Source organism: Carassius carassius, chromosome 6 (genome assembly GCF_963082965.1).
Source record: "Carassius carassius chromosome 6, fCarCar2.1, whole genome shotgun sequence".
Classification (NCBI taxonomy): Eukaryota; Metazoa; Chordata; class Actinopteri; order Cypriniformes; family Cyprinidae; genus Carassius; species Carassius carassius.
The window spans coordinates 27,853,660-27,877,060 of NC_081760.1; the positions used below are offsets into that span (position 1 = coordinate 27,853,660).

General features: G+C 38.7%; 1 protein-coding gene across 1 annotated transcript in view; it reads left to right on the forward strand.

The window, feature by feature from the left end:
* The window catches only part of LOC132141676 (teneurin-3-like), a 277,539-nt gene that overhangs the window by 131,079 nt on the left and 123,059 nt on the right, over window positions 1–23,401 (forward strand). Inside the window, exon 4 of the mRNA XM_059551345.1 lies at window positions 6,270–6,476. Within this exon, the coding sequence (XP_059407328.1) occupies window positions 6,270–6,476 (207 nt within the window). The remainder of the gene's footprint in view (window positions 1–6,269; window positions 6,477–23,401) is intronic.

Sequence of the window (23,401 nt, forward strand, 5' to 3'; positions counted from 1 at the left end):
TACATACATAAGTGCTGGTGTTCAGGCCTGCTGTTTGCATGATGCACATGTAGGGCTCAACAATAAGAATGGCCCAGGGCCAACTCAACCCAGCTGATGGATAAGACCACTGTTGCATTGCGATTTTCATGCACATCTCATCAGTAAAGACGCTCCTGTAATTAGTAGTATATCTCCAGCACATGCGTTCGGATCAGGGTTGCCAGGTTTTCACAACAAATCCTGCCCAGTTGCTTCTCAAAACTAGTCAAAAACTAGTCCAATCGCGCTTCCAGGAGGTTCCCCCATAAAGATGGCTTCCCGGGGTTACAATATAAGTTTTTTAGCAGGGTTGCCTTGGTAAAATTCGCATTTTAGGTGCTAAATATCACGTTATTTGTATTGGGGTCGCTTCGACCCGCGGACATGAAAAACAACCACAGACTTGGCAACACTGGTTGGCATTTACTACACCGAGCCGTAATTCACTGACAATCTACACAAAATCGATGTTAAAATCGCTGGCGATTATTTGTCGATTTTGAAAACGATTTTGTGTTAGTTGTCGGTAGACTACGGCTCTGTGTAGTAACTGCCGCTCCACCTGAACCAGTGTTGCCAAGTCTGCAATTGTTTTTCTTGTCCGCGGTTTGAAGCAACCCCAATACAAATAACGTGATATTTAGCGCCTAATATGCGAATTTTACCAATGCAACCCTTCCAAAAAATGTATATTTTAACCCCGGGAAGCAATTTTTATCGGGGAACCTCCTGGAAATGCGATTGGGCTAGTTCTGGACCATAGTTTATTAATAGGCCTAAAATTTGCCAAAAAACACACTATGAAAAGTAAATAGTTACTGTTGCAAATGACAAACAAATCAAACTAGGACCTTAACAAAATTATGATTTTACAAAAACACTTGAAAACAAATGATAAATAAAACTGTATTAAACTTTTTTTCTTTTTTTTTTTTACTGTATTTACCATTTTCACAAACTGTGAGTATACAGTAATTACAACTTTTCAAATGATTTTTTTCAAGTTATATTATGTTTATGCTTTTGGAAATGGATCTTGACTACCCCTACTTGGGCTTATTAATTAGCATTTTACACCAAGTATGTGCTTTCTGCAAGTCTAATTGTTTAGTTTATTAGTTTTTTATATTCATATCAGAGTTGTGATGGCAGAAGTTGAATGAAGATGAATGTTTAATATTGTGTGCAAAACAATCCTGCCTTATCATGCCTTGTTCTAAAGTGCACACAAACAGTATTACTTTGTTTTACCATGTATAGTTAATATGTAACTACCTTGAAACCAAAAATGGTGTCTCTGGATAATTGATGATAATAGTGCTCTTCAATCGTCCGAGTTCTTCATGGCTACAGTAGCGGTGTCTGACCAGTAATCAGCATAGTTCGCAGCACCCTCTGCTGGTGAGAGTAGTCGTCGTTTTGAATGTGCTGTAAAACAGGACATTTTTGGCGACAGCTCCAGTCTGGGACAGGACACCGTGACTGTTCCCAGAAAACTGGGACATTTTTCTCCCAACCAGATTATGAGTGCTGAGTACATGGTTTGCACTGTTATTTTAGTATCATGTTTTCACTTCAAGTTTTAGTAATTTTGTTGAGTGTTTTTGTTATTTTTATTGTTTTGTTTTGTTTTTTTTTCACATTTTTATATTTCTTTATAATTTTCTAATTAAAATTGAGACATTCCTGAAATAAAAGTTAACATTTTTTTATTATGTAAATTTTCTTTTATATAATGTAAGTTTATTGTGTTTGAATTTTTTATGGGTTTAGTTTTAGTTAATGATAATTTGAGCTCATATATCTCTTTTACAAATGATTTGTGGCAGAAATTGCCTTGTACAGCGTTCACTGATTATTCAAGTGACCAACAATTGTCATTTCTATTTTTTCATTTGCATCAATCACTGATAAAAGCTTATTAGTTATAATAAGCATTTAATCTCTTAAGGCACACAATTCGTTCATCCAGTTTGATGGAAGCATTTGTCATGTGTTAGTCAGTGAGCCATCCCTGCAGGGGGTCCATACAGCCACGCAAAAACTCTGCTTCCAACTTCATCGTTTTTTTTTTTTATCGTCTTATTCATCGCATGCCTTTTTTCTCAACAATTCATTTCATATTCATCAAAGTCTGTGTATTTGCTCACTTCTGTTACTGTGATGTGTCAACTGTTGTGTGATCACTTCTTTTGAAACTTAACCACACTAGATAGACACTTACTCTCTTAAACCATCTGGAGTGAATTCATGTCGCATCAGATAACCGAAATGACTCAAGGTAGTGGTATAATAGACCATAAAGCCGGATTGTATATGCTCATGATTTATCCACACACTGTTCTTGTTGAGGCATGTTACCAAAGTGTGTCCTTCAGCTTTGTTTGTGCTCTCTGACATCCACTGAGGATCAGGTAAAAAGACAAAGCGAGAAGGAGAAAAGAGAGAGATAGACGGTAAGTGATTTCAGCAGCGTGGCTTTTCTTAAGCGCTCCTGTTAGCACCGAGGCACGGGTTGCTATCGATTAGAATATGAAAACCTGGAGGCCTGCATATGAGATCGGGGATGAGGAGGTAGTGGAGAACACTACAACAGACAGGTTGCACACACAGCATGCACACACACGAGCAGCGGCGAAAGAAGTTGCTGATTAGTTTTGACCTGGTGTCAAGCAAAAAAAAAAAAAAAAAAGAATGCAGAAGAATGCTGTGCAAAATCACACAAAGAGAAGGGGAGGGAAATCAATGACTGACAAACAAGTGCCTTTAGTTTACTGCCTCGGAATGGTGAGGCTGTGGAAATCATACCCTCATCATCGAATCTTCCGTGCTGTGTGTGTGTGTGTGTGTGTGTGTGTGTGTGTGTGTGTGTGGGTGTTCAGATTGTACATGCATAATTTAAAACATAGAGCTCCATATAGGTTTGTGCAATTTATTTAGCCTATTCCAGGGGGTTTAGAAGTTTATGAAACTCATAATTCTGACTCCGCTTTTAATAGGATGAGAGACATTCAAAGCGATTGTGAAATGCTGATAAACTCACACCTGTGCACTTCCTGTGTTAATGCACAAGGTGATGTTGCTTAGCAACTACAAACAGCCTACAATTAGACTAATGAACACTCACCGGAAAACGTTTTAATTCATATAACTAATGTTAATCATTTATTTCACTTCACGTCGTTGTGTGAAAGAAGGTCATCTGTAGAACTTTTTGAGAATTCTGTGCAGCTGTTTTGTGGAGCTGTGTGTGTGTGAATTCTTTGTTGGACTGCTGATTGCTTCAGTAGTATTATCTGTTATTGTTGTTTATTATGGCTAAATTGATGCACTAGCATGAGAATGCTAATCCACCTCTCTTTCTTTTCACTGAAATAACAATTTCTTCATTGTGTGGGTTTGTTTGTGCACTGGAAGCATGGAGAAAATAATACTTCTCGTCCTGCTATTTCTGCATCTCTTCTCTCTGCTCTCGGCTTTAATTGACAGCTGCACTGGATTATGTGTTGTGTTCAACTTCTTCATCTGCTCGCACAAATCATTACTCATGAGAGAGAGGGTCAATCTGTGATTGATCTCTTCACGTGTGTTTGTGTGTGTGTGTGTGAGAGAGAGAGAGAGAGGCAGTAGGGAGTGCTGATGGAGCAGGTTGGCATAAAACCACAGAAAGAACTTTGGTTATCACAGAGCGACAGAACAAATGAAAACGGGATGAGAGATGAATAGATAGAGGAAATAATTTTTTAAAAAGCTGCAAAACCAGGATTATACATTGCCCTCTGCAAACTCACTTCCCTCAGTCCATTCAACAGCTGACTTCCTCACCATTAAAGGCTTGTGTGCTTCAAACCTTCTGAAGCTTTTTAGTATTTTCAGTAGCACTTTACTTGAAGTGATTTTAGTGCGCTAGAATGCTGTTGTACTGAATATCACAACAGCTGTGATTCAGCCAGAGTTAATAACATTCTGTCTAAAATGTACGCTACTTGATATTAATTTCTCTTTTATTGAAATGACGTGTGAAAGTAATATTTCACTCACACTCATGCTGTAGTACTATACCTACTGCCAAATCACAGACAGTACTTGCTCATTTAAAATAGTTTCAAATATACAGTACTTGTATTAATAATAATAATCATTTGAATGTTCACATAAATAATTTCAGCCACTAGTGCATACATTTTAAAGGTATAAAAGTAGCATTTTAAAATGTATTAAAACAAACAATTAACACCTAAATGAAATTATATTATATAATGTACAATATACTTTATAATAATATAACCATGAATACATAAGCAGTTGTAATTTATTATTTATGTGGTTAAAATTGTTTATGAAAATATGTAATGCAAAAATACCAAATGATTACTAATACATACTATAACATGCCATCACAAGATACTGATAGTTTGCTTATTTTCGGATAACTTATTTATAAACCCTCATTATGAATTAATTACACAAATAATAAAGAAATGTAAATAACAAATACATTTTATTTCGATTTTAGCTGTCTTGTATGATATATTACTCAGTTCTTCCGTGAAATTAAAAGTGCTTTTAATTTTTATATGATTGGCTAATGTAAATTTGAATTGTCCCTCAATTCAGTTCTAAACAAACACACAAAAAAGCAACAATATGTTAAGGTAGATCAATTAATTAAATAATTAGTTATCGACATCGCAGTTACAGCTGCTGTGATTAATTGATCGGGCAAGTTGTTTTTCAGCGGTTGAGCATCGTGACCAATCACAGCCATGTCCGTTGTGTAATGAATGCAGTGGTGAATCAGAGGCCATTTAATGTGTATCTTTATATCAGTGTTCAGCCAAGAGTGAACACTTTATTGCTTTAGTCAGTTGGCCTGAGCTCAATAGATTCAGCTCTCTCTCTCTCTCTCACACACACACACACACACACACACACACACACACACAGTGGTGTATCGGTGGCAGCACATAATGTTAATGGCACTTAATTTGTTGGTTGGGATGGGCAGGCTGGCTGGTGTGAGCCATACTCCCAGAGGATCTGCCTGTAATTGTGTTTCAAATCATAAATATATAAATAACACTTGCAATAATTAAAAAATAATAATTCTTCCCTGCTTTTTCAACCTCTCTGTTTCTTTTTCTCTCACTATCATTCACACACACATACACACACACACACACACACTGGTTTTTCGTCTGCTTGTCCTTTGCCTTTTTCTATTTCTCTTTCGCAATGCAGTGAAGAGTAGAAGGTAATTAGAAGGCTGTGTGCCCAGGACTCCAAAGCCACACGCCAAGAAGCAGAGGTGACTTTGCTCACTGTCTCATGAGTGTGTCCAGACCCCTGACAGGGAGCTGAGAACCAGTCAACTTAATTACTATTCACTCACTGCCCTCACATTTTGCCTTTGACTGCTCTCAGATCAGGGGTCCTTGACCATGTCTGATAAGCTGTTATTATATGCTAGGTGGAGGCATTGAGCCCAGGTCAGTTTTTTTTTTTTTTGGTCCTGGTTTGGGAAGGTGGTTATATTAGAAAGACATGAGCGAGGAAAATACCTTTTCATATAACAAGAATACTCTGAAAATGTCAACAAGATGAAAACATTTTCAGATGAATAGCATGGAATATAAGCTTTCTCTCATTATACATTAGGCATGAATATCTCTTTGTCTTTTGATGAATAATAAGAGTTTCAAGTCCTTTTGAAGTCATGTTCTTGCCTTAATATTGTTAGTATGTGTGCGTGCACGTGTGTGTGTCCATACCAGCGTCCATTTGTTAATGGCTGATTTGATGGTAAATGGATCTAAGATGACGATAAAGTGAATTGGCAGCCAAGGAAAGCAAGTGTGTTTGTCTGTTTGTGTTTGTGTGTGTGTGCTGTGGCCTTAAAGACAATTGTGGCCTCTGTGGAGAACGTTTCCAACTTCCATGTGACCACAGCTAGTGAAGCAGAAACATCACAAACAGAATGCTTAAGCTGCAAACCGTCATTCTTTGCTGTTTTATTGTTGGTAACAATTGATGTTTTGTTCACGCTGCTAGTGTTAATGCATGCATTTTAAACAGCTTCATGAACGTGCATTTTGGTTTTGATTTGCAAGAAAGAAAAACATTTATTTACTTATTGCTTATTTACAGTAATACAACTTTTTAAAGTAGCTGCTCTATGTTTGTTCTTTTCATTTGCTGTTGTTATTTTTTTATTTTCCTTTCGTTTAAAGTGTTTTTTTTTTCTTTAGGTTCTCCCATGCCATCCTCTCTCAACCGTCCATCAGTCACTGAGCATTCCCATTCTCAACCACCCTCACCCAATCTCCATGACAACCAGAGTTCCGTCTTAAGTAATGCCACCACACAGGCGGTGCAGGACTCTGATTCGGAAGAAGAGTACACGTCCGTTCTCTATAGACCCGTAACACAGCCTGCCCTCAGCCGCAGCTGTGATGGTAAGGTGACCACCCCCACTTTCTCTCGCTCTCACACTCTGTCCTCCTAGGTCTGTGAAGTAAGAAATGTGCAAAGGTTGTGTGTTCCAAGTAGAAAAACACTGGAGTGAACTGTATTCAGGCTTTGATGGAATTTTTATTAGAGAATGTCACATCCAGTCAGTGGTGTTCAACTTTTGTGTAGATTGGGGTGTGTGTGTGGTGGGGGGCGGGATACTGAGAACAGTTATTTAGATTTGACTGAACTTTGAACTAAGTTAAAGGACTAGTTCACTCACAAATTAAAATTCTGTCATTGTGTACTCACTGCACTCTTATTATCGATAACTAAAACTAAAACCATAAAATAAAATATAAAATTGTTACTTGAAATAAACATAAATGGAAATCAAATAAATATTTAAAAAAAGACTAAAATGATTTTAAAACAAATTATTTTAACTAGTTGTCAAGACAACATTTCTCCTTTTCTAATAAAATTTATATAATCAAATAATCTAAAAAAAAGTTTTTTTTTTTTGTTTTTTTTTTTGATTATCATATTTGAATCATGTATAGTATGATATAGGAGAATATGGAGCTTAGAAATGTATGCATCAAAGTGGTTAAAAACCATAAATGTGCCATAAAAGTAGCCCATATTATTTGCATTGTAGTCTTCTAAAGTCATACTATAGGTAGAGAAGCTATACACTTAAAACCTTGCTGTAATCTTGACACCATTCACTTTTTTGTAAGGAAAAGTACGGCTTGGATATTGTGCAAGATAACTCTTTATGTGATCCACGGGAGAAAGTTATTTGGGGTTTTAAAGATCAATTATGATGAAATTTGCATTTGTGGGTAAACTATCCCTTTACAAATAGTATGTGTGTGCTTTTTCTTAGAGTGCATTTTGTTTTACAGTATATGTTCTCTTCCCATCTCTCCAGCAGCTATGCTCTGAGCCTCCTCCTGTTATTGCTTTCATCTTGTGTCTTTTCGGACGCTAACACAAACAAACACTCTGCTGGTGTTTTCTTGTCCTCATGCACCATGACCTCTGTGTCTTTGTTTGAGAGCCTTATAGGAGCTCCAGCTGTCATCAGCATCATCTTAAGCCAACGACCCACTAGCTGTTTTTTCATGTGTAAACTTCATTTACATAGTCATTAGAGAATCAGAGGGAGTCTCTGCCGTGTCTCTCAGCGGGCGAGTGTTAACACTAACCCAACTCCCTGCTTACCCTCTGATAGCATCTAGCAAGATTGAAACAATCAAAGGCAGTCAGATGAAGCCTTGGCATTAACCAATGAGCTCTTCTCACAATGAAAATCCAATCTGCTCTGGTCTGATCCAAACATTTTCCACACAAAAACACTCTTCCAGATTGGTTTACAGCAATAATAGTGCTGCAGCAGTGACATCAAAACCCAAACAGGAATCCTATATCACCAGCAGACCTGTCAAGATCCACTTGCCTCACTATGTGTTGTTGATGTTGGTTGATGTATTTTTACCTCTAAAAGCCTGCCTTAAACAGAAACATTTCATTTGGCCTAGTATTTATCCATAATGAGGATGATTAGATTTGCTTTATGAGAGGAATGAACGGAGTTTCTTCGCCATTGTTCATTCAGCGAAATAGCGCGGCAAATTAAATTTAGGGCTCTCCTCTGTATAATTCCTACATTCTGCAGTGCATAAGTAAAGTATGTTGTTTTAAGAACACTTTATAGGGTATAGGACTTCATGTATCTATGCACTGACATCAGGAAGGTTGACAGAGCCCAAACAGGACCCCACATATTCAGATGTTTACAGTATGCTGCTTTTAAAGAAAATTCACCTTCTATTCATCCATACAATGTGATCCATGCCCAAATCAAAAGCAGCTCCATTAAAAAAGAAAAAGAAGCTTATCAGTGTCAGTCTGCTCATAATGGATGAGCTTTTATCTGAAGTAAAGGGCTTTCTCGATAACCATCTGGATTCACAGCGATGCAGGCTTGACTAGGAAACCCCACATTTACCGCCAGTAAGTCTTTTAGGCTGATTTGCATGTGGCTGTCAAGTGTGGATCAGGAAGCACTCCAAGCACTGACAACTCTTCATTTGAAGCGATCATCAATATTTGTAATGAGTGGAGGTGCTGTTGCTGATCGTTGCGGAGACGCAGGGCTGCCCGGCCCACTTAACAGATCAAACTGAATTCAGGGTTAAAAGAGAGAGGGACAGCCTGAAAAAAAGGATCTAGTGCACAATCCCCAGAGGCCAGGTTCTATCTATCTTTTATAGATATCTATCTTTTAACTTCATATTTTTATATGTAAATCGCTTTGAGATGCTACTTTTAAAGGCGCTATATAAAATTACGTTTATTATTATTAATAATAATATAAATGCAAATAAATGCAGCCTCGGTAAGCATTGGAGACTTCTCAAATCTTCTAAAAATCTTACCAACCCAAAAAAATAGTGTTTGTGTATAAAATGTATTATATGTTTCATGGCCTGTGCAATTCATTGCATTTGCACTTTCCAGCGAACGTCCTGCTTTTGCTTTTTTGAGAGAATAAAAATAAAGGTTGAGAAAAGGGCCTATAAAATAAGCATGCCCTGTTCTGTTGTTATCGGGTCAAAACCCGCTTGAAATGCAGAATACACATCAGTAAGACACATAGACAGACAGCAAACAATAGCTATGTCCGTCGAGAGCAATTACCCTCTGCCTGCGTAACTCATCCAACATAGACGCTTGTTGTCAGTTAGCCAGCCAGGGGTCTGCTGAAGCTACCAGCGCACTGTAGTGCGGACTCTCTGAAATGTAGCCTATGGTCACCAGGCCTGTCGGGCTCCTTCTCTCTCACGCACCGATTGCTATTGTCAGGTGCAGTGGGCATGAAAGCAGCAATTTTATAGCACAGGAACTACAATAACGTTTACCGGGACCGATGGAGGCCTCCGACTACTGTGTCTTGCTCACTCAGCCACACGGGTTTCCTACTGTTCCAAAGTTCCTACTGTTTCTCACTTTCTGGCTTCTTACTTCCATTCTCCTCACTGCCTTCATATTTTCTCAGTGAATAGGGAGAGAAGTCTGGCGTATGGGCCACATTTTAAATTAGCCGACCACATCAGTGCCTGCTGGAGATTGAACATGAGAGTGTTCCGTATGATCCAGCTCCAAATGGGGGGGCATTAACGGTCCAGTGGGGCTGTACATGTTGATGAATCAGGGTTGGACACAGATCTGAAGCATTGTTTACCCAAACAGTGCTTTTTTCTGAAAAGAGGTTAGGTTAGGGCTATAATAACACCTTTGAAAATAGATTTTGGATGCTGTTTAGTTTCCCAAAATACAGAAAAAAAACAGGAAGTCGCCTTCAGGATCACAGCTAGATGTCATTTTATTTTGGTATAAAAAAGTATGATTAACTTCTATATAACTTGTACATAAAAGTTTTGTGTGTGTGTGTGTGTGTGTGCGCACAAGATATTCATAAATATTATACATACAATATACATATCCTTTTTGCTGTAGTTTAATTTTAAATTTTTATTACAATTTATTTTATGATTTTTTCTTTTCTCTACGATGCTATTTTGTAGTTTTGTTTACTGCGGTTCAATATGTATAATGTATTTAAAGAATCATATAAAAATATGTGCGTGTGCGTACAAATATTTAAACATTTAAATATATATACAGTAGTTAAAACAAAAAAAAAGCTGCTGCAAAGCACATCTTGTGTGTATTCATAAAGTTTCTTCCATCACTCACAAATGTGATGCAACTTTGTGTGATTCCTTATTGGATTATTTATAATGGATTTAAGTGTTAAAAATTAATATTGTGTTTCATTCTGAAAGGAACCTTGTGTATTGTCTTGCCGGAGGTCTGTGGGCGGTTGCACCAAGGTTGCATGGAGTCATTTTTGACACCAGTAATACGTCTTTCTGCCTGTCTGTCTGCCTCTCTCTGTGTAACATTTACTTCATTGGGCTGTTAGGAAGAGCCTCCACTCCCCTTGCACGGCTTGGATGTAATTGGAAGCGCAACTGTATGTCAGTTACAGTTCAGTGTAACACTCAACCCTGCTCCCCTCATTAAAAGGTGTGTGTGTGTGTGTGTGTTGCACGTCAGTCTTGTGGTTGTGTTGCTCAGCGCCCGTCTGCTGCAGAAAACATTCGCTCTCACCTGCTCATTAAAAATACATTACCACCCAAAACGTTTCGTCATCAGCTTTTTAAATAATGCTCATTCTTCCTGAGAGCTGTCGATGTCAGACAAGGTAATGGGTTGTCCAGCACCTGGCACAGCTAGCGATTAGCTTACCCATCAGCTTGTGAATGATCACCCTGCCTGAGCGATCCCCTAACCTTGAGCGATCTCACCGTGGGTATTCATGAGCTTCCTGCTGGTCACTGTGAGCCAAACTAAACCTGTTGAATTAGTGCAGAAAAGACGGATACTACAGGAAAGGAAAATGTTCCACAAACATTTTCCAACCCAGCTTCAGCAGATGGAAGACAATAGGCCTGTTGGAAGACAACAGAGGTTGTTGAAAGGCTAACACTTCCTCTGGTTTTCTCATCTCAGATAGGGAGCTGTTTATCACAGCTCTGCATTCAATTTGATGTTGCATACAATCTCATATCGCATTGCAACTCATGCGTTATTGCCTCGGAAATACAACCTTGCACTTTAATTCACCTCCAAGTGGTAATATCAGGGGACTCATCAAAGTGGAAAAAAGAAATAATATCCCTCCAAACCCCACAGCAATTACTCTGAATTACGCCAAATTATGAACCTGCAGTTCAGCTCTAAGGCTGAGGATTAATGTCAGACTCCCTCCACTTCGTTGGTGCATCTTAAATTGCCTTGCACTGCCAACACGCACTTTGACAGTTTGAGAAATTTACAACCTTCTGAATGGTGTAATTACTTTTCTCTGTTTCCCTCTCCCTCGCTTTATGTTAGATTTCAGGAAATACTGTTTTTTTTCACCTCATCATAGTGTGTCACACAGGCTAGAGGTTCAATTGATCTCCAGTAATGATTTGCCCTTGAGTTTGTCAATATTTAAAAACCACTTTGTCCCTCAGAAAATCATAGACAGCCAGGCAGATAAATGTCACAACCTTCTGATATTTATCTTTTATAAATAGCACACTGTCCGAATGTTTGACAAGCAGGAACAGGAGCAGGGAACTCAGCTTCCTCCTTTCCATTTACCTGACCTAAAATTTCAGCTGCGGCACCCAAAATGAAGGGCCTCTACTTTACCTCAGACATACCGCCATTAATAAGCGTTCAAAGCCACTGTCTGCAGATCTTTGAGGGTGGGAGCCCACATATCTCCCACAGTGCCACAGACTGGTCGAAATTTTGAGTGGTGAGCTGTCCCTTCTGCCTCTGTTCATTACTATTTGGTAATGGCTGTTCTCTGTCGGGGGTTGATGCTAAATTGGCTGTTAGAGGACAAAAGCCCAAACTAGCAGTGGCAAAACAGGAAAAGACAGCAGGATAGACCTTGAATCACCCACCTTTTTCTTTTTTCCCACCTCCTTTTTTGAAGAATTGATGTCTCTTCGATGCACCCATATTGGGCCCCTTTTTTGCCCTCGGTCACCCGCCCGCACACTTACGCACACCTGTCAGCCATAGACGCTTCACAAAAGAGGCATTTTCAATTTTGTCTGGGTCGTTGATCAGAGGATGTGGTGTCCTGTCCATTTCCCACACAAAAAGACCTGCATACAGTGACAAAGACTTGATCTCTCCTTTACAGGAAAACAAAGATTTTAGCCTCCCATTATAAAATGATAGTCTAGTATAAAGCATCTGTTGTAGTTTATCTCTGGATTTTAGCTAATCAGGCAATGCTATTTTTTTTTTCATGTTGCAGGAAAGCTTTTTCTGCTCATCAAGCCTGCATTTATTTGATCAAAAATACAGAAAAAAAATGTAATATTGTGATATATTATTACAATTTAAAATAATTGTTTTTAAATTTATTATACTTTAAATTATCATTTATTTCTGTGATGCAAAGCTGAATTTTTAGAATTTTTAGAATTCTAAATCATTCTAATATGATGATTCATTATCAAAGTTGGAAACAGTTCTGCTGCTTAATATTTTTTCAGAACATGTGATACTTTTTTAGGATACTTTGATGAATAAAAAGTAGAAAAAAAGAAAGAAAAAAGCTGTTTTTAAAATATAAATATTTTGTAATAATATACACTACTAGTCAGTAATTTGGGGTCAGTAATTTTTTTTCTTCTTTTTAAATAAAATTAATACTTTTATTCAGCAAGGATGTGTTACATTGATAAAAAGTGATAGTAAAGAAAATATATATTATTAGAATATATATTATTATAATTTTTTTTTTATTTTGAATAAATGCAGTTCTTTTTAACCTTTTCTTCATCAAATATATTAGACAGCAGAACTGTTTCCAACACTCATAATAAATCAGAATATTAGAATGATTTCTAAATGATCATGTGATAGACTGGATGTTACATGTGACACTGAAGGCTGGAGTAATGATGCTGAAAATTCAGCTTTGCATCACAGGAATAATGTTTTTTTAAATATATTTAAATAGAAAACTATTACGTATTTTAAGTTGTAATAATATTTCACAATATTACTGTTTTTTCTTTATTTTTGATCAAATAAATGCAGGCTTGATGAGCAGAAGAAACTTCTTTCAAAAACATTAAAAATAGTAATGTTTCCAAACTTTTGGTCTGTACTGTATATTTTTTTATTTAATGCAACTTGTGAAGTTAGTCTGTTATAGGAGGATTGCTATTTTAAAATAAATAAACAAACAAACCCAGCCAAACAGAATTATTTTATTGAACGGGACAGTCTGTGAAAAACAAGCTGTGCTGTTGTTCAGAAATGAGCAATTTTTGAACAATAACTCCTTGTGTTCTACTGGAACAAAAAAATGTCATAGTTTTTAAACAGCATGATGGTGGGTAAATTTGAAATGATATGCCAAAACATTTTCACTAGTTATAGTAGCATAATTTAAATTATTATTTATTCATATAATGCACAATTTTCCACACCACAATCAGTCAAGTTCATTTGACCAACAAACATACACTAATTTACATTCTTCTCTTCACTCTCTGAGGCAGAAGTCTCCAAACTCATCCTTTCTAATCACCCTACTACTTGCCCGCTTGATCCTATTCCATCTCATATCCTTCAGGCCATTTCTCCTGCAGTTGTACCTGCACTCACTCACATCATTAACACATCCCTCCACATTGGTGTTTTTCCCTCATCATTTAGACAGGCTCATATAACTCCACTACTTAAGAAATCCAACCTTAACCCATCTCTTTTAGAGAACTACAGACCAGTTTTCCTTCTTCCTTTCATTGCTAAAACACTTGAACGAGCTGTGTTCAACCAAGTTTCTGCATTTCTCACACAGAACAACCTCCTTGACAGCAACCAATCTGGCTTCAGAAGTGGACATTCAACTGAGAATGCTTGCTCTCAGTTGTTGAAGCCCTAAGACTGGCAAGAACGGAATCCAAATCTTCAGTACTTATCCTGCTTGATCTGCCCGCTGCTTTTGACACGGTTAACCACCAGATCCTCCTATCAACCCTACTGGCAAAGGGCATCTCAGGAACCACACTTCAGTGGTTTGAGTCTTACCTATCAGATAGGTCCTTCAAAGTATCTTGGAGAGGTGAGGTGTCCAAGTAACAACATCTAACTACTGGGGTGCCTCAGGGCTCAGTTCTTGGACCACTTCTCTTCTCTGTCTAAATGGCATCATTGGGTTCTGTCATTCAGAAACATGGCTTTTCATAACACTGCTATGCTGATTACACTCAACTCTACCTCTCATTCCATCCTGATGATCCGATGGTAGCTACTCGTATCTCAGCTTGTCTAAGAGACATTTCTTCCTCGATGATGTACCATCACCTTCAACTCAACCTTGCCAAGACAGAACTGTTTGTGGTTCCAGCAAACCCATCGTTTCATCACAATTTTCACCATCAAGTTAGGCACATCAACCATAACTTCTTCAAAACAGCCTTCTACCAATAGCTGCTCGCATAAAATTCAAGGCATTGATGTTTGCCTACAAAACTACCACTGGCTGTGCACCCATTTACCTACATTTATTACTTCACACTTATGTGCCCTCTAGAAGCTTGCGTTCTTTAAGTGAATGTCACTTGATTGTGCCATCCCAAAGAAGCACAAAGACCTCCAACAATAGCTTACTCTATTCTTTTTCTAATCTGTTTTCTTTTTATTTATTATATTATTTAAAGCCCTTGCTACGTGTACTGTGTTAAGCTAACAGAAACTTGTTATAGCGATTATATATCATTGCTCTTTTTGCTGTTTTTGATTGCTTCCACTGTCCTCATTTGTAATTCGCTTTGGATAAAAGTGTCTGCTAAATGAATAAATGTAAATATATATCAAGTATTGTAAAGTTTAATAATAGTAAATAAATAAATTAACACTTTGCTCAGAAATCTGAGGGGACATAAGTCTTCTGTTCAGAGGCACCGTAACGGGGGTTAGAATGATTTCAAGGGCCCGATGAGCAAGAGTGGGCCTGAACGCATTGTCTACCGAGGTTGGCATCCCAACCGCTCCCCCTCCACCCTCAAAAAGTGATTTCTACTGAGGTGGGCCCCAAGACAATATGCTGTTCAGGGAGCCCAGAAACCATAGCGGTGTCCCTGCTTCTGTTAGCCATTATTTCTAAACAAAAGTCTACCTTGTCCAACAGTTCCTTTCTGTCGCCTGTCCTGTTGTGACATCATTAGTTGTGACATTTGTGATCTGCGCATCTGAGAGAAGCCTTGACACTGTGTGTCTGCCTGCATTGTGTTCCAGTGATGCGAATCATCTTTGTGTAATGTGTTTATCTGTAAGGAAGTTGAGAGTTTGATATGTCACTAAGCTTTTTGCATGGCCGCCCACTCCCCACTACGGTTTGCATTAATCCCCCCCGACAATGAAATAGAGAGAAGTTCTGCAAGGTGAAACATGACAGGCCGCTGCATTGTTGACAAATAACCTTTCCTTCCATTCCTGTCAACCCCCCAAGTGACAGCTTTAGCTTTCAATGACTGGTGCGGTTTTGAAATGTCAATTTAGCATCTTGACACATATTGACGACAGAGCTGACATTTTACAGGCTTTTCGGTTTGGAAAGCAAGTAATCCCACTTATCATAATGCCAGGCATGCCGCAATAAAGTACCACTGAACCTCTCATTATTTCATTTTTAAAAAGCAACGTTCTCATACATCCTCCAGAGGGAATGAGCGAGAACAACTCAAAACACATCTGACATGACATCTCAGTCTTCATTTGTTCAACCAGTTCTTGAAAATGCACGTCCAGGACCTCCAAACCGTAAAAATTACTCTCTCATGAGATATGTTTGTTAAAGGAATACAGTTGTTCACTAAAAATTCTGTCATAATTCACTTGCTTATTTGTTTACAAACTCAGTCAATTTGATTTACAGTATGTACTCTATTGCAAGTCTTCTAAAACTATTATTTTATGAGAAAAACAGACCTAAATTTAAGTCATGGGAGAAGTAATGATGTTCTGATTGTGATCGAAATATTCTACTTCACAAAACTGGTCTGAATAATATATTCACTCTGATCAAACTCCGTCTGCCTCAAGATTGTCACAGTCCACTGATGATGAAGATTATCAGTGAATAATGACTTTTAACAATATATTTTGGTCTTTTTATCACACAAAGCTATTGTATGTCATTAAAAGTTGTAATAAAGTAGATGAGTCATATGGATGACTCAACTACTCATCTTTTATATGATATTCTTAAGGTGTTTCCATTTGTGATTGCATGGGAAAAAGTGAACCGCACTTTATTTAAAAAAGGAACATGTCATTTGCGTTCCATGAAAGAAAGAAAAATAAATGGGTTTTAGAAAGACATGAGTAAATTATAACTGATAACTTTTCATGTTTGGTCAAGCATGTGTTTTGTAATCTAGGGCAGTGAAGCTGGTGGCCATATCCATCAGTGAGTTTAGCCTAGGCCCAGATGTGCTCTAGAAATCAGAGACGGTACCAGTCTCTTTAATCACAGACATACCACCTTGTCCTTTCCCCTGTTTCCCATTCTGCATCGTACCAATGAACGAACCAAAAACTCTGTCTTCCCCACACCCATTTCAGCCAGACAAGTTATGTGACTTAAATAAACGGTCTCATTAGCCTTATGAATGTCCCACTGTGGAAGCACCACTGTCAGTCTGTCTCAAAAACTCAGTCCTCCTTTGGCTTTCTGCCTCTCACAGCTCTATTAGACCCCATTTAGCCATTAACTTCTCTTCCTTCCCACAACACGCAACTCTTGTCTAACCACATCACACCCCCTTCGCCTGGCTCCGCCATTGTGCGCTGATGCAGCAAAGAGACATTGATGGACGTTGATGGACGTTCCCCATTGAGCGACTCAGGCCTTCCTTTTGTAAAACCTCTTTCAGGAGGAAAGGTTTACAAAATGAGCATTGAGAAAAGACAAGAAGGGGGGTGGATGTACAGGCATCTCCGAGTGCTCCCAGTTTTCTGACAGGTGTGGGTGAAGGACATGTGAGGTAATCTAGAGTTTGACAGCGCGGATATAAGCACTGACACTCTGGGTGTCAGGGCATTAGTGTTTCCATTTCCTTGCACACACTGTCTCCAGCACACATGCATCCACTACAGGTCAGATGTCTGCTGATGAACCAGCTCTGAAATACAAGCTCGGGCCTGAGATGTGCTGGTACAGATAAGCTGCACTTTCATTATTTTTTCATTTTATTATTTTATTTTTTTTATCACTCAGCCCCATTAAGAGATAAATTGCACTGGCTGGAATGTCAAGTCTGCCTGTGAAATCCTAATCAAAAGGGCTCTTAAAATATTCGCTGCACATGAGAATGACAGGCCACGTCCCATGCGTTACAGCAGTCAGGGTCGTCCATCAGTGATCGCATTTCTGTGCCATAAAACCTGCATCTGTCCCATCCCATCGTCTGGGACTGACATAACCAGGCCTTCTCTCCAATGACTACGTTCTCCCAGCCACAGGCTGGGTTACACTTTGCCATCAACAGAGGCTGTCGTCTGAGCGTAGATGAGTTTTTGAGAGGGGTCAGGCCTTGAGGTCAGAGAGCGGGTTTAAGTCAGTGTTGCTGGGCATGTAACGGGTCTCTATGCAGAGTCCCTGAAGAGCGACAGACACGATGGGGCAAACAGGGCCTACTGCGTGACAAATGTCCATCCACGCTCAGAAACGGCAACTGTGCTGCAAGCATATGGTAGCGAAATTGAGACGTATTGAGAGCTGTCTCAGAGAACAGCCATAAAGTTGTCATCTCACATTTTTTGGTGTTTTTTGATGTGTGTGTGTGTGTGTGTGTGTGCAAGTCTATTGTAAAACTAAATACATTATTTACCTTTATCCCCTGATATTAAATGGAGATAAGGTGAGGAATTGCTGAAAATGCTGAGTGTGTCAGATCAGCACACTTCATTTACTCTCTCTTTATTCTTTATTTTATATATATAACTCCTGCTAGCCAGGCTACCCAATGGCTTCAGGTCTTAACTCTAATTTCTGGGAGTAAAATTAAGCTGTGAAAACTTGTGAAAATTTTAATTAATAAATTATAGTTCTTGTTCTGCACTGCAAAACCCAATTTTCTTAATCAGTCCTGATTTCCAGTAAATTATTAAATATTACTAAAACAAGATTTTTTTGTTTTCCTTATCCCACTGTCGGTTTATTTTCTTGCTATAAGCATACACTTAATTTTGTGTTGCCTGATAATATTTTCATTATAATTAATGCAATAAAAACAGGATGTCACATATATTCTCAGAACGCTGCACGGTACTCAAAGATTTGCTTAAAACATTAGGAATTTTGGGGAAATTTTATAGTAATTTTCCTTTTAGATGGCATTGAGAAGCTTTGATCAGACCTCTCATGTGAGCGGCAGTGTGCAGTTATTTGGGCTAAACTTCTGCCAAACCTATTTGAAAGTGAATCTTCCCCAGGCCTAATGACACATGAAGCATATAGAGTTGTCTTTACTTTTGGGGCCAAAAACGAATTGAGTCCAGAAGAGTGCCTTTCCCACAACAATTGTATGTCTGACAGTCTGATTACCATGGGAGTGAATGGCACCATGCGCCATCGGTTGCAAAGGAGGCTGGAAATTGAATTTTAACAGGCTCAGCAGTCACTCTTTCCTCTCCCTCCATTGTTTTTGATTTTGTTGTTGTGCTCTTTGAAGCCCGCAGCTGCAAAGTAGATAGGACCCAATGGAACGTGTACACCTAGACTATGGAAATGTACGCAAGCACTCTCCCGAGGACGTTATGAGAATCCAATCTGAAAGCTGTCTGTGCACTTTCACCGCCTCTGGGTTTCAGGTACTTGTTTTGTTTTGGTCAAAGAATAGATCAATCCTTTTTTTAGAGGAGGGAGGGTTGTGTGGATGACTTTTAGGGGAGAAACAGAACAGGTGTACAGACCTCAGAAAAAAGCTAGAAGCTAGATGTGTTGTGATTCCCAACAGATTTGCACTCATGTACCTGTGTGTTGCCTTAAGCAATCCACACCACACCTGTCTTCTTCTTTCAGCCTCTCAGTAAAACCTTCTTACTCTCCTGCATTCTCTCAGCACATCACATTTTTACTTGAAGAGAGAAGACTGTATCCCAGTATACTGCGGGGGTGGTCAGAACATCCTCTGTTGAGCTCTATGATTTATGATCAGCCACACACCTGAACTGCTGGGCTAGAATCCCATCATCCTTAGGGGAGGGCTGTTTGACAAAAATCGTATACATCACGCTAACAGTATGCATCACAATAGTCTTATTTTTGCAGGAATTTCAACCTCTGAATCTGACTAGGTATGTCTGAAACTATTGTAAAATGTATGCATACTTGCACACCTGTGACCGCACATCTTTTGAATTTTATAATAATGTGGCAAGTTCCAATGCTGCTTGGCAGCCTTGAACAATCTACTGCAGGAGGGTTTCAAACTTCTGTCAATTTTGCTGTATATTTTACGTTACTTTTTTACTATGTTAGAAAAAATATTAAGAATATTTTTAAACAAAATGAAAAAGTAAATTAAATGCAAAATTAAGGCATCATAAAGGTAATTAATGCAAAATAATTTATGAAAATATTATTTGGAAAATGCCATTTTAAGTACTAATGTAAGAAGAAGTTAAAGTGACGTTGCCAAGTATGATTACCCATACTCAAAATTAGTGCTCTGCATTTAACCCATCCTAAATTCACACTCACATTAGTGAACACACACACACCGTAAACACACTCCCGGAGCAGTGGGCAGCCATTTATGCTGTGGTGCCCGGGGAGCAGTTGTACATTCACTCTCCCCACCTACAATCCATGCCGGCACGAGACTCGAACCCACAACCTTTGGGTTATGAGTTCAACTCTCTAACAATTAGGCCACAACATGTATAATCCTTTAAAGATTTATAAAAAAAAAAAAAAAAAATATATATATATATATATATATATATACTGTATATATATATTTTTTTTATCACACACACATGCATACACACAGTTTTGAGTAACATTATAGATTACACAGAGGTTAACACAACACAATAGCAACAGCTGGGTTTTCAGTCTTAGAAAAAAAGTGATAGTGCAAGCAGACAATAAGTCTAGAGCACTTGTCAGGAGCCCTTCTTATAACCTACTGTATTGTAATCTGCTAGCATGGCTGTCTTCAAGACTGTAGATGTTTCAAAGAGAGGAACAGGAGATGAGAGTGAATGAAACAGACACATACAAGCGGCTCTGCAAAAGGTCAAAGACGGCACAAAATAGCCCTGTCTCACCAGAGGAGAATTCTTCTGCTGCAGTCCAAATCTGCCAGAAGCTTCTCAACCGCAGTGCACACTCACTTGCTCACTGTTTGTCATTCTGCTTAGCTCTTATAGCAACCCTGCTGTATCAAACTGCCATCAAAGACAGCCATACGAGTAACAGCAGAGAGCTGTAAGTTGAGCAATGGTTTTATCTTTTTAGAAAGGCTGCTTCACATACATATCATTGTGTTTCATCTTATCTGTGTTCAAGGAAAAATTATTTTTTTGGCCTCAAGTTACAGCATGTAATCTCTTGCACTCTCTTTCAATTTCTCATTCTAGATTTGATTCACCAGAGGTTTAAAGAAGGACGTGATCCCTTGCAGTGTGACAAATGCCACTTAAGATCCCTGACTTGAAATCGACTAGTTGTAGGTTAATGTGAAGTACATGGCTTAATCAGTCCTTAAAACCTCCCCTTTTTTTCACCTCTGCGCTATGACCAGTTTTTGTGTTAAGGAGCTTGCAAAGGTATTTTTAAGGCTCTTATTATGTGCCTCTGGCAATGAGACCCAGCAAGTCTCATTCATTGCTTGAAGCCTTTAGAAAAAGAAGGAAACAAGACAATGACAGAAAGATGCCAGGAAACAGGGGAAATAAGGAGTGAATGTACATTGTGTCACTAGTGCCGCGTTTCCACCGAAATTACCCGGAACATTTGTACCAGGAACTTTTTTTCCCAGGAACTATTTCCCCCACAGACCTGTTGCTTTCTGCATTTCCACCGCGGTGTAAAGTACCGGGAAGATTAGGCAAATAGACTGGTGACGTAGGTCTGCGCGCGTTTCTCAATACAAAGTACGCTGATTTTGGACGTGCATTCTTGGTAATGAGGACATTGTGCATTCGGCTCGGGAGTGTGATGTCCGCGACGACGCAAATCCAGTAAATCTGCAAACAGCAGCATATACTTGATAACTTCAGTCAGCTGACCATGGCTACTATTTTCCTCTCTGAATATTTACAATAAAACGAAATAGGATATCAAATACCACTGCCTCCTTTCGTTTTCATTTAAGCATAATAACAGCTGCAGAAATGTACTTAGTTCAGGGATATGTGTATATATACAGCCATTACAATGAAACGAAATATTATACAGATTTGCCTTTTTTATTTTCATTTTAACATATAGATAAATTGAATACAGACCAAAGATAACATGTTAGATTTACCCAAAACGAATTATATTTTATGTTTAACCACTAAAGAGACATCAGAGCCAGCGGCACACATCAGAAGGTCTAGCCGAGGAGAGGCTGCTTCTCGGCGGATACATGATCACTGAGCTCCCGCTGATCGCATGGAGGTCACCGTCTCTGAGATCGGCGAAACACATTTTTAAATAGGCGCTGTCTTTATAAATAAACCACAGATTTGAGTTTTAAGCAACTACATTCTCGCCTGAAATACTTTTAAAATTACATTTCATGACACAATAAAACAGTAATATTTTGAACATGATCCGAATAAATGGTGGTTGAACTCAATCAATGCTGCGTGAACTCAGCTCGCTTTGGCTACTGCAATTTTCCTCTCAGTATATTTACAATAAAACGAAATAGGATATCAAATACCACTGCCTCCTTTCGTTTTTATTTAAACATAATAACAGCTGCATAAATGTACTTAGTTCAGGGATATACAGCCATTACAATGAAACAAAATATTATACAGATTTGCCTTTTTTATTTTCATTTTAACATATAGATAAATTGAATACAGACCAAAGAAAACCTGTTAGATTTACCCCGCAGCTGAATTATATTTTATGTTTAACCACTAAAGAGACATCAGAGCCAGTGGCACACATCAGAAGGTCTAGCCGAGGTTAGGCTGCTTTTCGGCGGATAGATGATCACTGAGCTCCCGCTGATCGCGTGGAGCTGACCGTCTCTGAGATCGGCGAAACACATTTTTAAATAGGCGCTGTCTTTATAAATAAACCACAGATTTGAGTTTTAAACAACTACATTCTCGCCTGAAATACTTTTAAAATTACATTTCATGACACAATAACAGTAATATTTTGAAAATGTTGATCCGAATAAATGGTGGTTGAACTCAACCAATGCTGCGTGAACTCAACCAATCAGGATGTTTAGTGCACAAGTCCCGCCCCCGAAAGTTCAGGAACTCAACATAAGGTTACAGCCTTCCCTGCTTAACAAGGAAACGTCCTCGTTTCTCTTATATAGATTGTCCATTACAGTGAAAATACAGTGAAAAATACAATGCACAGACAACCAATATGTGCATAACTCATTAACAAACAAAATCTTTAAACTTTTCAGGTTTTTTTAACTACACGGCCACTACGGGTTAATTGAGGTGTGTCTGCTGAAGGCAATATAGCCCTCTCCGGGGCCATAGAGGCCGGAACACTGGGACTTGGCACACTTTCAGGTTCAGTCAACAAAGCAGTTGGATTTGAACATTCAGTCTTTGCATTGGTAGTAGTCTGTTTTATAGTTTGGTTGGGCACATACAGTGGTGTTGAGGGTCGAAAGGGTAAAGCACCTGACAATGCAGTGAGGGGAACTGAAGAAGGGGCCTCAGCACTACCAAACACAGGAGGATCAGAGCCTGAAGGTTTTAGGCGATTGTGATGAACCACCCACCTTCTCGACTGTGGATTTCTTGGATCAGTAATCTCATAAGTTACCCCAGGGCTGTTATCTTTGTCCATTGGCCTCAGAATTTTGTATGGCCCTTTCTATTTAGGAGCCAGTTTATTCTGCTTTTGAGCTGGGTCATCCAAAAATACAATGTCACCTGGCTAATGCGGGTGGAAAAATGTCTTTTTGTCATACTGCCATTTCTGATTAAGTTTAGCTGCAGTGGACCGCACAGCAGCATCTTTGAAAGCATAAGACAAACGCATGGTCACATCATGAGCATAGCCTGCAGGGGTGCCTGGTGTATAGGAAGTGACAGCAGGACTATAGTTCAGAAGGAT